The sequence below is a fragment of the Serinus canaria genome, chromosome 4A (assembly GCF_022539315.1).
Source record: "Serinus canaria isolate serCan28SL12 chromosome 4A, serCan2020, whole genome shotgun sequence".
Taxonomy (NCBI): Eukaryota; Metazoa; Chordata; class Aves; order Passeriformes; family Fringillidae; genus Serinus; species Serinus canaria.
This window is the reverse complement of record NC_066318.1, coordinates 12,280,015-12,296,434: the sequence shown is the minus strand read 5'-3', so window position 1 is coordinate 12,296,434 and position 16,420 is coordinate 12,280,015. Positions and strand designations below refer to the sequence as shown.

Below are 16,420 nucleotides of genomic sequence, written 5' to 3'. Positions count from 1 at the left end.
CCCATGGCCTGGCAGTTTATCTGGGCCAAAGGAACTACTTTCAAGGGAGCTGCTCTTGCTGGAATCTTGATCACACCTCTCTACAAGCACTGCAGTCCCTAGATGGTTGTGTCTGTCTGTTACACACCAACTCCTCCATTCTCAAGCTCTTGGCTGCTCCCAAAGCTGTTTCCCATATTCCTTATAAGTAGATTGGTAACACCAATGATTTCCCCATGCCTGCTAAAAGGATGCATTTTTGTCTAAGAGAAAAATCCCCATTGCAATAATTCATTCTGGATTTTCTGTCTTTCTGTTGCTCTGGTTGTGTTGCTCTTTAAGGATATGTTTTGATGGATGATACCAGCTCTGACCATATTGGTAAAGTCTTTGCACAAGAGCTTTATCTAATTCAATTAGGTTTTTTTTAAGAGGGGAAGTGGAGTCAGTTTCCGTTGTATTAGAATCATGGATGCATTTTAAAAGCACTTTGGATACTTTGATGGAATTTTGTTTTGTTTTGCACAACATGAAGTATAAGAACAACTATAGGGAAATCAGTGTTTCAACTGCTTTGCTTCAAGGCAGGAGGAAGATCCTGATAAAATTGCTACCTAGGTGTGGTGATCTTGTCACTGCTCCTAGCAAGGCAGGAGGACTACCTTTCAAGGAAACTGTACATGCTCATGCTGCATGAAAAGAACAAAAATCTTGGATGTTTTTTTTTTTAACCAAACCATATACCCACGGATCACTTACAGTCTTCAGACAAAGCCTCTTCCTGACTGACAGCCCCCAAGATAAGCTTAGAAACTTGAGTCTGGCAGTATTTCACATGCTTGTGTATCAAGTAAATGGTTGAAAGATGGGTAAAAAAAGCCCAGATCCACCGAACTGCACAGTTTGTTTTATCAATGTTCATACATTGTGCTAAAGCAAACACGCAAACAAACAGAAAGCTTTGGAGCATTTCTGAACTGAAAGGCTGTTTTATCTTGAAGAGCATCTCTGAATTGTGAGGAAAATAGAGGAAAAAAAAGACAGAAAACTTTCCAAGAGCAGATGGAGAGTTTTGTTAATGGCAAGGAGCAGAGGCAAGAAGTACAGGTAACCCCAGACTTCTTTCTGCATGGAGCGAATGACAGGCATCTCACAGACATCACACTCTCGAGGGGGCTGACATGATCCTTTTGACAAACTGACCCTGGATTTTGTTTGTTTTATTTGTATGAACAGGTCACTGTCTTAGTATCTAAGTGCATTAACAGCTGTTGAGGCCATCAGCCTTTTTTGTAAAGGTGGCATCAGGGTTTCCTGTGGGTATGCACTAAGTCCCTACACACCAGGAGTCTACATGTGGCTTCTCTGTCATTCTAAGTCAGGAAACTTAAAACCATGAAGTTGGGTGAGACAGCTTTAATACTGTTGGTATTTAATTGCTTAATCTGTAGTATTTGCAGCGTGGTTGTGCCTGGGGTCTCAGTCCTGGGCTTCAGAATGAAGTGCTGCCCAAGCTTGAAGTCCCCACCAAAGAGATGCAGCACAGCTCCTGAATGAAAGAGGATGCATCAGGGGGCAGGTGGGAGTGCAGAGAAATGCAGGGGCAATAGTTTGAAACTAGTATTTGCATTTTCTCAGCAGAATACAGAGCTCCCTGTTTGTAACAGATGTTCTAAAAATACAGAACAAAACTTGGTTTGTGAAACTTCACCCCACCCCCAGGGAATAGCTGTCCCTGCCACGAGCACGGATCGCCCACGAGTCCCCAGCCAGGAGCCAGGGCCTTAGAGCAGGCCAGGAGTGGCTCTGCTCAAGTCCTGTAGCTGTGGTTTTCTGTTTGGTTCTTGTGTTTCCTATTTATTATGTGATATCATGATATATACTTCAAACTAAGTTACCTTTGGTTGCCAAAAAATCCCCAAACCTGGTGGAAAAAGCAGTTTGTCCCGCTCATGTCCTTGGAGCAAACATCCACCCTGCGTGCCCCATTCCTTCGGTCTTTTGTTTTTATGCTGTGGCTCATCTCAACAGCCCTTCTGGTTTAAGCTCTGAAATCACTGGATTCAGCTGGATACCCCATTGGAAGTAGAGGGAATATTTCTCATATCAGCACTGTCTTCTGAAATGGAATAAACTTTTAAAATTCAGGTACTAGAGGTATTTTAAGTTAGCCCTTTTTCTGTTCCTCCACTACTGCTAATGCTTTCAGTTAGGAAGTGCAGCTCTTCCCCAACTCTGCAAATATCTACTGAAATTTGCAGTGCTGCTTGCCTCTCTCTCAGTAACCTTGCTGTGACCTGGTTATCTATTAGAACCACAAAGAATTCAGTCTCTAATTAGTCCATCTGTTAACTATTCAAATTCATGACTTAGTTTTATTGTCTAAGCCTTTAACATAATGCTGAATGGTCTCACCTGGCAGCTTATTTCTTATAAAGCAAATGTGCCTTTCTGAGAGCCATTTTGGTGCAGATTACTGTCTTTTCAGCATTGGACAAATGAGACTGTCTAGCAGCCTGCAGTCCCCTTCCTGCCCTCACTGAAAAAAATTGTTCATCTCCAATAGCTCTGGGCTTAAGCCAATACAGTTTAACATGTACAATTTCTTTGTTATATTCTTTGGAGTTACACCGTAAGAGCAGATGGGAAAGTTTAATAATGATAAATGAGTTTAGTATTTTCACATAGTCCTAAAAACAATGAATGCTCTTTATTAAAGATTAGAGGGTTTTTTACATACTTACCAAAGAGTGATTACAGCTCTGGTTCAGCTCCTCAGAAAGTCTTGCTTTTAAATTCTTTTTGGACTGTTTGTTAATGAGGATTCAGAGGAATTAGGGGCCATAAATGTACTCATTCTTGCTTAAGTGAAGCCACAAAGTGATTACTGGATATATCACTAAGTATTGAGAACTGAAGTTTATCAGCCACGTTCACAGAGAACGATTCATCTCCACGCCTGTTTGCTGCAGCTGTGCATTTTCTGCCTAGTCAGATGATGGGGCTCAAGCTCGTTGGTGGATTTTTGGGAGGATGTCGATTCATAAATGTCCATGGCAGAGCTCAGTGGCACTGTGTGCACACTTTCCATCCAGCAGTGCCTGAGTGGTTGGTGGAGCAGGCCCAGGCTGGCCCCAGCTGGGTGCAGTGACAGCAGATTTGCCATCGCAGCCCAGCGGGGTGGCCAAGGGCACTGGTGTCACTGGTGTCACTGGTGTCACCGGTGTCACTGGGTGGGCCATGGCGTTCACAGGGGCACTCCGTGCCTAAACACTGACAGGAGCATGACACGTTCCTGCAAGCCTGGGGACCGACTCTCTCCTGCCTGTTCTTGGAACTAGTGCATGAGATACTAAGTCAGAACTGTGTGGTTTTCCCCAAGGCCTTTCTGAGCAGAAATTGCCCTATTGGGGAGCCTGGGGAGTGCTGCAGGAGCTCTGGACTTGCTGTGACTCTTTGCCTGGCAACAGGAACACATGTTCTCAAACTCACTCTCCAGTTCCAGGTCTGTGTGGTGTGCCATTTAGTTAGGGATTCTGCCCATTTTAATATGAGTTTTGGGAGGGGAAAACGGAGAAAAAAACATGACACCTACATACAAATGCTTTTTCTCTTTTTTTTTTTTTTTTAATTAAGTCAAAAAATCAGAACCTCCCATAGCTCTCTGCACCCTCCAGTGTAATTGTACAGCTCAGCCACACAGACCCTTGGGTGGGAACATCCACTTCCAACATTCCCAGCTTTGGCAGCAGAAGCCTCCTCTCTTTGCTGTCATTGTGGATTTATAATGGGATAAAACCAAACTACAGACGAGTTAAGATTATGGCTGCTTTGGCTTGGTTTTACTAGGGGAAGGCAAGTGATTATTCTTGGGAAGTGATGAAAAGGAAAAATGTTTAAAGTTCATTAACCTTTGGTACAGATTGCAGTGTCCTTTAGACTACACCATAGCTATTCTTAGTCATGACGTGCGAGTGGTTATTTTTTATTGTACAGGAATACAGTAGTTCCCACTAGTGGTGAAAAGAGAGAACTTTCTCCTTTTCCTTTCTGTTTTTCTTTTTTGTCTTAACCTAAATGTGAACTTGTCGAAGTCAGGATTTCAAACTCACTCTTGGGCTTCTCAGCTATGCCATTTTGTCCTAATCTCCCCAAAAGCAAACTGCATATCTCTAGATTGTTTCTTTACTGGCTAATTAAGTGTTATACAACTTTGCTCTGAAAAACTCAGCAACCCATTCGGTGTATTTGCAAATGAACTTTGCTGATTGTCATTATTGCTATAGGGTGCCTGCAGAAAATCCCATATAATTAAGCAGTTGTACTGCCGCAGCACAAGAGCTGCAATTAGTAATGTGATTTACACTTCTTTACTATTAATAATATGGAAACATCAACATTATTTTCTTGATGATGTTTAGGAGAAATTAGAATGAGGTGGACACGATTAGGAAAAGAGACTTTTATGTTATGACTTGTTAATGCAATAGCCCAGAGCAAGACATCAGAATGATTGTCCTTGCACTAAAACTCCTTTGCTTCAGTAAGCACAGACCCTCTGTGCACCACAAGACAAGTTTGGAGGAAATTGGATAGATGGCAGGGATTTTGGTGGTATGAACATTTCAGCGTCTTTCATGTGCAGAGTACACAAACTGAATCTCTCCACTTTCAAATATTCCCCCAGAGGCAATCTGCATTATTCAAAGCTTAACTGTGGTTGCAGAATCCTGTCTGACATGAAAGCAGACTGCCAGCTTAAAATGAACTTTCATATTTACATCTGTAGTAAATCATATTTACTTTTTCCTCCCCTCCTCTTTTTCCGTGGGAGAGAGGGAGTAAAATGGGTAGGAGGGAAGGGGGAGGAGGAGAGATGTCCAGCAGAATTGTAAGCAAAGCACCAGTAATAAAATCTAGTCTTACGAGACTGCCCATGAATAGGAATGATAATGAGAGCAGTGATGAGCTGCAGGTTTGTGTCTTTTAGTAAATTATCTAGCAGGCATTTACATTTCATCAATTGTGCTTTTGCATAATAGACCAAAGTGCTACAACAAAAGGAGGCACCATAAAAATGAGTAATTTCAGTGACCTTCTTGGTAATCCCTCTTAGAAAGAATGTCTTGGAAGGAGTTGGATGATTCCTCATGGTGAAGCCTCTGTGGAAAGGTGCCCCAGGCTCAAGGAGCTTTCTTGGTGACAAATGCCTTTCAAGGCTTCCTTCTGGCCCCTCTGAAACATGGCTCGTATCCTGTTTTCTCCATCTGAGCATGCTTCTAATTGTCAGATGTCAGAAGGCAACAACCATTTTCTTCTTGCTTATCTCCTGATAACATTGATTCTCAAACAAAGGATGTGGGCTTCCACTCTGAAAACAAAGGAAGCACGGCCCAGCTAAGGATGCTGGATATAATATACATACTTCTCCCTTCCAATAATAACAATACATCATAAATAATGTAGAAGTTGGATGTGAAAACAGAGAATGGGGAATACGCTGGTGCTGCTGTTCCTGGGTACAGCACTCACAGGATCTTGTCCTTAGCGAGGCCTTGACTTCTTCCCTTATTTTTCTCTTGTATTTCCCTGAATACCTGCCAGCTCCCAAGATGTTTAGAATTCAGTGGTTTTTAAATTCTTTTTCCATTTTGGGTTGTGTCTTCACCATGTTCTGGTGAATTATTTTTTCTCTCCTCCCTATCGTACTCTTTCTTTGGAGGCAAGAGCTCAGCTGTCAAAGTCAATTTGGATCTTTCACTGAGGACTTAGAAAGAGGCTGGTTTGTGCCAGGCAGAGCAGGATTTACTGCATTTATTACTGATTTGTGCCTAGGCATGACCTGGCCCTGCATTTTTGTATGTTCTTCTCTCCTTTCACAGTGACCTCTTCTTCTTCATCTGATCTTGAAAGCCACAAGAACCACTTTAATCCCAGGCCCATATCTTCCTTATCTCTCTGGCTCCTGGTTCTGATGGCACCCTTCCGTTCCTTTGCCTTTAGTTTGCTCTTTTCCTGTAGGTTTTTCCTCTACAGTTACATGCCAAATCCTGCCCTGATGCAACTTTCCTTTCCTTCTGTCTTTCAGTATAACAGTTGGAGAAGTTGTGAGAAATGTAATGCTTTACTCCCACCCCTTCTGCCAGCCAGGCAGGCCTGTGACTGCAGCAGTGGTAGTGAATGGGTCCCCATGGCCTTGGGCAACACACGAGGAATTTTGGTTTAACCTTTAGTTTCTCTCCCTTCTCCTTATGCTGATCCTTAGAAATCAGAGCACACTTCTCACTGTCCTCACTGGAACGCACAGGGCCATGTGAGTCCATGAGGTGCTTTGGCCTTGGGACAGCTGAAGACTGAAGAGAGGGCATCAGCACAGAGGATAAGGGCTTCTGCTGTTACCTCCCTGATGAGATTAATTTCCTTTTTTTCTCTTTCTTGGCAGGATCAAAGCCCTGGCATCGTTGCCAGGTTGCAGGAGCCAGGCTCCATCCCGAGCAGCGGCTCCGTGCCGGCACCGGCCACGGTCAATGGGTACACGATGAGGAACCATCTCCTGAAGCAGCAGATCATGAAACGGCAGCTGATGCAGGTACAGTCTGAGTGCCCCTGTGGGCTGCTCTGCTCTCACCTCACTGGGAGGGACAGGACTAACTGGAATGAGGAAACCATCAGTCAGCAAACACTAAGAGTGACTCTGGAATTGCTAGGCTGAGTCAGACTAGGCTGTGGTGAGTCTAGCATGAAGCCAAGAGAAGCCAAGGCCAAGTGCTGTTCTGCCAGAGTTGAGTGCAGATCTGCCCCCTCATATGCAAGGGAAGGATTTGGTCACCTCCATATCCCTGATGTCATTTTTGGGCAGCCACAGAGTTGGGAAGGAAGATGCAGAGAAGGGAGGCTTGGAAAGTGAATCAGCCCCAGAGAGATGTTCTCCATGCTTGCCTTTCTCTCTGGTTCCCTGGGGATTTAGCAGAGCAGATGTTAGGCTCCAGTTTGTCCAGGACTTGACTGGTCTCTCTAGCAACAGAAGCCCCTGTAGGAGGTTTGCCACGGGCTGTGTGAGGAAGCTGGGGAAATCCCACAAATGAATTGGGTAAAGCAGCTCTGACCATGTGCCTCTGACTTTCTGAATGTGCTACTGGATTTGGGTCAAGGAGGCTCATTTCTGTGGATGGGAAATGAGATGAGAAGTAGCTCAAAAACCCTCAATGAAGTCCTGAGCTGCCCCTTGATCTGATTCCCTTGTAAATCCAACTCTGCTTCCCTGCTATCACTTGGCTTCACTTGGCTTCCTGCTATCAACTTTTTCTGGGCCTCTCTAGCACAGGGGGAGCTCCACCATCCCCAGAGAGCTCCCCAGGTCACAGCTGCTGCCCACAGCAGGGATGTGAGTGCAGTGCTGGGTTCTGGGGATAAATGGTGAGAGACTCAAATCAGGTCACCTGCACTAGCCCAGCAATGCCTTGCTCAAGGAGCACCTGCTGTGGATCCCTGGCTCCTGTGTTCTGGTTAGAAGTGGCAGCCAGCACTCAAGGGGATGGTGCACATGGGCAGAGCTTCCAGCAGCAGCACACTTGACTCATAAGCTGGTGAACACAGGATTCTCCATTTTTGTCCAGCTCCCCTTTGGATGCCTGCACAGCATCTGCTGAAGGTTGCAGTTCCCAGTGCTGGGCTGGCATCAGGACACCTCTGCAAGAAGGGGAATGTGAGAAATTAAAATTCAGTCTGGAATGAACTGTCTGGGCTGAGTCTCATTGGAGGAGGGGGGTAAAGGGTGTATGGGAGAGGTTGTTAATGACAGTGGCTACACCTCAAGTGTCTGCTGCTCTTTTGGTTGTCAAGAGACTACAACTTTACTATTACTGCTCTTGTTTTCCAGGAAAAGCAGAGACAAAACATGCTGGGAGTAACATCTGAACAGAGGAGCTTGTTTGCAGCTCAGCAGATAAACCAGTTTCAAGGTAAGGAAGGAAATGGCTAGAAAATGGTCTGAAAATCCTTGAGGTGCCAAGGCCTGGTGTCTGGTTAATTAAAGACACTTAATGATTCTCTGCCCTGAATTCAAAGTATTTTGCATTTTATCACATATTGTGAGATTCCCATTTCCTTATGGCTCCAGTATAACTCTGTTACAAAGAACACAAAGGAGAAGCCCCCACGGCATGAAAGAAATAACAGCAGTTTTTAAAGGTTTAGCCATGTTTCCAGGGTGAATCTGTGCTCACCAGCTAACGTGTCTCTTTGTCCACAGCCGTGCAGCAGCCCATTCCTGCTGACTGCAACCAGGTGCTTCCCGCTCCTCCGCCCAACCACCGCATGCTGCCATCAAACCCAGCCATGCTCCAGAGCACCTTGGGCTCTGGCATGGCCTCAGCCACCGCCAGCCAGAGCAGCGGGACCATGGTGATGATTCCACACAACACTGGCAAGCAGCAGGGGATTTTTCCACCTAATTCTGACTTTAACATCCCACTGCAGCCAAGCCAGAACTCACTAGGCATGAACTCGGGGTGCCAAACTGTTCACAGCCACTCCACTGTGAGGCCGGGAATGCCAATGGGAGGCTTCAGTTCTGGCTCCTTAGCAAATCACTCTGCAACACAGCAACACTTGAGGCAGCCGAGCATGCCAAGAATCCCCAACGTCTATCCCAACTCATCTGCCCAGATGTGGACACCCACTACTGTGCCAAGAATGCCGAATCAAAGCCAAATGGATACCAGCATGCAGCAGTTTTCTGGGAACACGGTGTTCTCCAAACAGGGCGTGAGGCCGAGCACACCGGGCCAGGCGTTCTCCCAGCAGGCTGTGGTGCCACCAAACCAGATCGCTCCTGGCATCCAGGTCAGGCAGATGCAGAAACTGAGCATGGGACAGTCTGGCCAGGGCTTGAGCTCAATGAGTAATCAGAACTTGAGACACAATTTAACCAGGGGACCGTTGCCAGCTATGAATGTTATGAAATCGTTGCCCCAAGGAGTGTCCAGTTTTAACCACCTCAATCCTGCCCCGGGGCTGGGCCCGCCCAGCTACCCTTCCACTGGCCAGCCCGACGCCTTCAGCAGGATGAGCAGCGCTGCCGAGCTGCCCCAGTACGACTTTGTGTCCCAGCACAGCAATTCCATCATGCCTGCCAACTGCAGCGACACCGACTTCCTCGACTCCCTCATGAAGAACAGCAGCAGCAGCAACGATGAAGAGTGGTTGAACAATCTGACAATGATAGATGACATTTTGGGACAGCATGCTCAAAGCTCTGGACACGTTTAGCTCGGAGAGAAGCAGCCTCGTTGTAAATAACACACGTATGGCTTTGAACAGAACAGACAACCCGTGAAAGCCACTGCCTCGTTCAATACAGAGGGAACAGACTCAGCCAATTCTTTGCCTGCATCAAAGTTTAATATTGGCAGTTTTTCAGATGACTGTATATATTTGAATATTTTGTAAATTATGTTTTCCTAAACCTTAAATGTAGAAGTATTTATACTTCTTTGCTGGACTCTTTGTAAATAAATCTATAGCATAACTTTTGGTTTTATTATAGGGATTTCATTATACCTTGTTATAAATAATGCAAATAATATTGTTAGTTTCAGTAATACTGTGTATTACAGCATAAAATACTTATGTTTTTGACATAACTTAACACATGATCTAGGGGTGTCATTGCAACCAGACTGAGCAGAAATCAAATGTGGCATTTATTCTCCCATATCAAGAGGAAAGATTGAAAAGTTGCATTAAAAAAAAAAACCAAAAAAACAAAACAAACAAACAAACAAAAAAAAACTAAAAGGAGCTGCTGATTCCCTCATCACTTAGTCTTGCAGACCAAACCTGGTACACAGGTCTCATCCAGGCACCCAGTGCATTCAGGGATCTGCTTGCAGAGATCCATTTGCCAGATCCTGGGCATGTTCTCAGCTGGACACACTCCAGTAGGTGGCTGTGGCAGTGCTGTCCTGCAGGGAGTGTGTGCTGGTGTCCTTCAGTGCTGACAGTGTGTGCCTGGGGTCTCAGGCTCGGCGTGGTGTGGCCCATGGTGGCCACACTGGACAGGAGGTGCTGGGCAGGCACTGCCCAGCTTCCAGCCACTGAACCCTTCAGCAAAAAGGTAGCTCTGGTTTGTGCACCTCTACCATGTATATTTGTAGTGTACAGGTGATTTGTTCCTGGTTTTAAGGCTTTTCATAATTTCTGTTTTAATGTAAGACTTTTTTCAGGGGAAAAGTCTACAAACATTAATAGTTAATTTTTGATGTTTTTCTGTCTGCTACTATTGTCCTCTATATTTAAGAGTCTGTTTATAAAAGATTCGCTGTACTGTAAACTTCTTAAAATGTTCATACTTTGTGTAATCATATTTTAATAGTCACGTCATACTTCGCAATACATTTGTAATATAATGTCAGCTTCAAGCACAGAATGTTTTTTTCTTCATACCATAATAAACTGCCAGGGGAAAATTGCATATCTTTATGTGCTCATTTTTCAGCTACAGTGTTTTGTACCCGCAGATATTTGAATTAATTTGATTTGTCCAGGATGCTACAACGTCAATCTAATAACATGTACAAATGCATGTGTGCTGTTGGTAGGAGCAGTGGGACAGACAGAGAGTTTAAGCAGGCTTTAATTTTATTTTAAGGTGGGATTGCTGAGGCCCACTGTCCTTTTCAAGTATAATTACAGGTGAATGTGAAATTATTCTCTGTTGGGTTTTTTTTCCATAGCACCATGTTTATTTAAGTGACAGTTCTTGTGTGTAAATGCCAAGTGTGAGGCAGTGAGAAGGGGACCTTGCTCATTCTGTGAGACCTGCAAGGGCAGTGGTAGGTACAGAATGTTACTCTGACACAGAAATTGTCTTATGGGAGAGCTGGTGCCTGTCCTGGGAGAGGACAGGCTGAGAGGAGGGGTAGGAAAGAACAGGAAAACTTTAGCAGTGTTAAATAAATGCACAAATAGAATCTGGAGCTAAAATGCCTCCATCTAACTGAGCCAGACACAGCCCCAGCTTCTTAGTGCAGATGTGTTGTTGCTGCCCTTTGTCTGAGGCACATGGTGGGCACTAAAAGCCTGAGGAAATCTCCTGGGGGGATTCCTTGCTGGAGGGAGGGGCTTGGCAAGGACGTTCCTGTCCTGGAGTGGGTCCTTCCAGGAGCCTGTTCTCCAGAGCTGAACAGCAGAAAAGAGCTCCTGAAGTCAAAAATGAGAGGGGACAGTCAGGGTTTAAAGCAGCCAGGCACATGCTCTGCTGCTGGTGTACAGCAGACCTCCCTGGGTACAGCCACTCCAGACTTGTCAGGGATCCTTGTGGCTTCCTGATGGCAAAGGCAGATCCCACAGAGCCAGAGGTTTTGAGGGGAATGATCCCTAACCAGCTTCATCTCGAGTTTGACATGTACTTGTATGAAACCAGGGTGAGGACAAAAAAAGACACTTTTTTCCAGCAAAGGAAACCAAACAATTGCCAAAAATATGTTGTGGAACTCAGCAAGTGTCTGAGTAAGGCAGAAATGCTGACTTGCCTCTGGACAGCAGAGAGGGGGAGAAATGCCCATGAGTGAGTCCATGGTGAGGACAAAGGTGAGTTTGTTTGGCTGTGAAAACTGGCACAATTTCAGCAGCTTTTCTTTCTGCCAGGGCACAGGGAGCTTCAGGGAGAGGCAGGTCTGACCCAGGTCTGAGATCCAGAGGCACTCAAGCCCTCCAGGCCGGCATCACAGCAGCCACTGACGGCAGAGACTACTGCCTGCATGGTCCTCTTTGGGATATTAATAAAAACAGCAAAAATGTCCCCTTTTCATTCTTCATTTTGTTTGTGTCAGTACATATTTCATCTTTGCAGTTCTGCATGATTTGGGTTACAAACACTGTGGGGAGGATGTCTTCAAAAGCCAACTGTTTCCAACAGAATTTTTGTAAAACAGTTTATCTTGCACCTCTGTTATATACACACTTGTTTTTAACTCTGGTTTTTTTGTCTACCTTTTCAGCTGCTAGAGCTTTTCACCCCTCTGTATCCCATTCCTCACGCCTCAGGAGGGAATGATGATCCTTCCTTGCCACAGAGGTGTTGTTAGAAGAAGAACCAGACTAAGTATAATTATTATTATTTTGCTGGTTGTATTTGTAAGTACTCTTTACTAAACATGTCTTTTGGGGAGGTGGCACATAACCACAATGACCAATGCCCTGCTTGGGTTGCAGCCCAAGCACAAGGCTGCTGCCTCTCCCTGGGTCAACTTGGGCTAGAGCACAGGCATAGGGAAGTGCAGGGCAAAGGCATGATGACCACAGGCAAATATTCCAGCAGCTGGAGTACCAGCACTGCAGTCCTTGTTGGTGTCAGGCTGTAACAGTTCATGACAATTAATTGCCTGGTTTTTCTTAAAAAAACCCCTACCTTTGTCTGTACTTTGCCTTTTCTTCTCTCTGTTTAAAGTGTGAAAATGCTCGAAGTGTAATCCTGCCTTCACTCTGACAGTCTGTGTCATTAAGGCAAATAGTTACAGCTAGTAAGGGCTAGTGAATTGTAGGACTAAACATATCTGCACAGTTCTCCTGCTGTATTTACTGGACCAGGAGATCACCCCACAAGATGTTCATGGACTTACACTGTGAGCCAAATTCTGCCACCATGCAGAGTAAACACACAATAGATCTCCTGAAGGCAGTGGTACAGTATGGGATTTATACAAACATAAGTAAGAGCAGCATGTGGTGCTCTGGAAGTGCAAACTGAATTTGGATTTCTAAAACAGTTACAAGGAACGAAGTGTCTGACAGCACTCACTGTTGAATGCCATCATTTATTTTCCATACAAGTTACGTCACCAGACTGCCCTCATAATTATGGCCAGGAAAAAACAGAGGCAAGGCAGTAAGCTTTTCCTCTTGGATTCTAAAATAACATCAAATGCCTATAAAGTCCAGAATTTCCAAAGACCTGAGCTCACTGAAAGCCTTTCTCACTGAAGGTTAGTAGCATAGGTAAGGCAGACTTACTATGGAAAAATTCTCTTTGTGGATTGTATTAATCTAAAGCAGCCCATTTATAACAAAGGAAAAACAGAAAAACACACTCTTTCCTATTAGACAGTAGGAATAGATGTCATGGGAGCCTGGATCAGACAATTTCCCTGGGAAGCATAGCCCTGACTTATGCAGAACTTGAGCCCTGCTGCTCAGCGGCTCTCCAGGATTGATTACATGTCTGTCTTAAGAAGCTTTCAACAAAGGAAGCTGCACTGATGTTGAAGTGTAAGGTCAAGCTCTCCTCTTGTGTAGGATGTTGTAAATCAGGAGCTATTCCACTGCCTGCTGCAGGGTGACCCCTGATTTACACCGCTCTGGGAGCAGAGCAAGCACCTGGCAAGAAGCTGGCACTTGTCTCATGGTCCTGCCTGGATGGCCCTTATGGTGGGAGAGGTGCCACAGATGTGCAGGGTGGCCCCAAGGGAGAACTTGGTGCTGGTGCTGCAGGGCAGCAAGGACACAGGGAGGAATGAGGCAAAGGAACACTGCACCAGCTCTGCCTCTCTGCTGATGCCATCTGCACTGACAGGCAGGTGGCACATGCTCCTGGGGGGACACTGGCCCTGGCACATCTGCCCAGACAGTTATTCAGGCTGAGCTCAGGTTTTGGTGCTAAACTCCAAATTAATGCCTGTTTCCTTCTACTCCCTGATATAGATAGATATATAGATACAGGTGTAGAGATAGATAGATTAGATAGATAGATAGATAGATAGATAGATAGATAGATAGATAGATAGATAGATAGATAGATAGATAGATAGATATAAAAAGAAAATAAAAATAAACAAACAAACAAACAAAACTAGAAAAAAGTGAGATGTTTAGATGTTTTAAATACCAATTAGAGTCTCTCCTGGGCAAGGTAAAACAGAAGTACTGGCTGGCAGATGCAGGAGTTCCTGAGAACTTAAGACTCTGCCTGGGCAAGAGGCCTCCTGTGTACAGTCCTGCATGAAACCAGGGACAGGCAGGTTATTAAAGCAGTCATGCTAAAACCACTGGAGCTGTAGTTAATCACAGCTATGGCTGTGTTATAGGTGAGTAATGCAATAGTTGACTCTCACAATTAAAGGGAAAATATTATGTAATGTTAAGAGAAGTTTTGTAGATGTCTAGTTATGTTCCTCCCCCCCCTTGCATTGTCATCACAGATGGCCTGGCTAGTCAGGCATTTGGGAGGGTCAGCTTGTTACTGTGGCAGCACCTGGCCTCCAACCAGGTGTAAGATGTAAGAAAGTGATCTCCTCCACTGCACAGTGAAGAAGGAGTCGATTGACAAGACTTTGGGAGGGGCTAAAGGTTTAAGGGGCAGAATATCCATTGTGTGGATGAGCACATGATGGTAGAATCCTTTGCTCCTGTGCCTATCTTTTCTATTCAGTCTTTTGTTGCATTTTTTGATAAGGGTATAATAAGCCTTCTAAATTTTTTGAAAGTGAGTATCATTTCTCACAACAGCTACATGCTGATGAAAACAACACCCTGCCACAGCAGTGATTTGTCCTCACAGGCCAAAGGGCCCGTGGCTGAACCCTGCTGCCAGTCTCAACGTGTGCCAAAGCCAAAGACCACTGAGAAGCTTCTGAGGTTTGTGCATCACATTGTTTTTGTCTTTATCAAGGTTTCTGATGCTGCAGTTTAATGTCTTTAATCAACTTGTCTGGAGAAGAAAAAAGAAATGCCCTTTTAAGCTTAAAGTTGGATTTGTATTTAAAAAGGACATTTTAATTGTTCTGGTGTTGCCCTAATCCCTTTTCAAGGAGTGAAAAGACACATGTGCTGACCCTGCTGGGTTCCCTGTCCTGAGGCTGTGCTGTGTTTGATGGATGACTGGGACAGACAAGACCTGGGGCAGTAGCAGGGGTGGTGAGACTGGCTGAGGGGAAGCCAGCCCAAAGCTATAAAGTTGTGAAATCTCTTTTTTGTTTTGCTGATATAGAGCTGTGCTTGGCTATCAAACTGCAGAAATGTGCTTTGTTTCAAGTTTACAGACTGCCCTTTGTCAACACTGCTGGCTTTGTAAGGCAGCCAGGGAAAGAGAGTTACCTGCCAGCCCCTTGTTCCTTTCCTCTTCTCAGCCCATAAATTACTATTCTTTCACCTATTGGCTGACTGCACTATTTGCCTAAGCAGTTCTCACTAACCCCCTGTTTGAGCCTTACAATCCTTAATAAATATATATGTTTTCCTGTGCTCTTTCAGGATAGTTGATGATGTCCATTAGCAGTGGGGGACCATGAGGCACAAAAGGCTCAAGAGTCAATTCCCAAAGATATTTAGGTGCCTAATGAGGCAGGCAGACACCAGTAGGATTTTTCAAGTGTAGTTAAGCAGGACTAGCAGCCACATCTCATGGGCAGAGCGTTGTGTGTTACCAGCAGTAGTGTGTTACCTGCAGATCCAGGATGAGCTGGTTGTTTCTGTAAGGCTTGTTGTGGGTAAAAAGGGGCTGTGAGTCAGGCCCCTTGGTGTCTTAATTTTCCAACCATAAGAGTCAGTTGGCTAATTCTGGCAGGGATAGCATGCAGCCTGGCAGGTAGGCAGTGGAGGATGAGCCATGGATTCCACCTCTCTTCTCTGCAACTTCTTTGCTTTACTCAATACCTTGTTCTCACCTCTGTGATGTGGCACACCTGGCCCTGCCATAGGGCTTGGGCTCACACAGAAAACATGAGCAGCTCACTCTTCTTGGCCAATATTCCTGCCAACAAACCTTTCAAAAGTGCCACCTTTGCATCTTGAAGGCAGGTGGAGTCCTACTCCTGCTTCAAACCTGCAACTCAAACCTGACACCTCCCGAGCTTCTAATGGATCGTTAGTGTACCCAAGATGTAGTGAGACACCACCTGCATCCATGCTTGTCCTGGCATCAAATCAGGCAGGGAGACTCTTTTCATCTTCTTGCACCTGAAGTCTGATTCCAGAATAATGTTTCCATTTTAACTGTCTGTCAATTGATAATTTTATTCCTCTTGTCAGCATCCAAAATAAGCATGAGAAGTTTTGCCTCTGGCTGTGGCAGTATTTATAGTTGTAGTACCTCTTGTCCACCTCCTGAAATTATCCTCAAACTTAAAGTCTGAGCTATCCTAGAGAGCAAATATATTCTTTTATGTATTTTTGTGTATTTTATGCAGTGCCCAAACAATGAGGCCCTAGTCTCCATATGCCACCATAAGTACTAATAAATAATAGCTCAACACCGAGATTAACACTGCTACACAGAGACCTCCTGATTTGGTACATTAACTTCTTATTCTTTTCATGCTGTGAATGTAAGCTGTAGCTGGAGATAAAAAGTGCTGTGAAGATTACTCTAAGTGCTCTGATCTTCTGAACCCTGAATGAGGGTCACTGTTGTATAATAAATTGCATTAAAAAATAAATGAAAAGA

At 44.8% G+C, this 16,420-nt stretch overlaps 1 protein-coding gene across 2 annotated transcripts in view; it reads left to right on the top strand.

Moving 5' to 3' along the window:
- The window catches only part of MAMLD1 (mastermind like domain containing 1), an 82,097-nt gene extending 71,644 nt beyond the window's left edge, over window positions 1–10,453 (top strand). For both annotated transcript variants that reach the window (XM_018914300.3, XM_050974373.1), the window contains exons 3-5: window positions 6,422–6,568; window positions 7,859–7,940; window positions 8,231–10,453. In XM_018914300.3, the coding sequence (XP_018769845.1) occupies window positions 6,422–6,568; window positions 7,859–7,940; window positions 8,231–9,249 (1,248 nt within the window). In that variant the 3' untranslated portion in view covers window positions 9,250–10,453. The remainder of the gene's footprint in view (window positions 1–6,421; window positions 6,569–7,858; window positions 7,941–8,230) is intronic.
- Window positions 10,454–16,420: the final 5,967 nt, after the last annotated feature.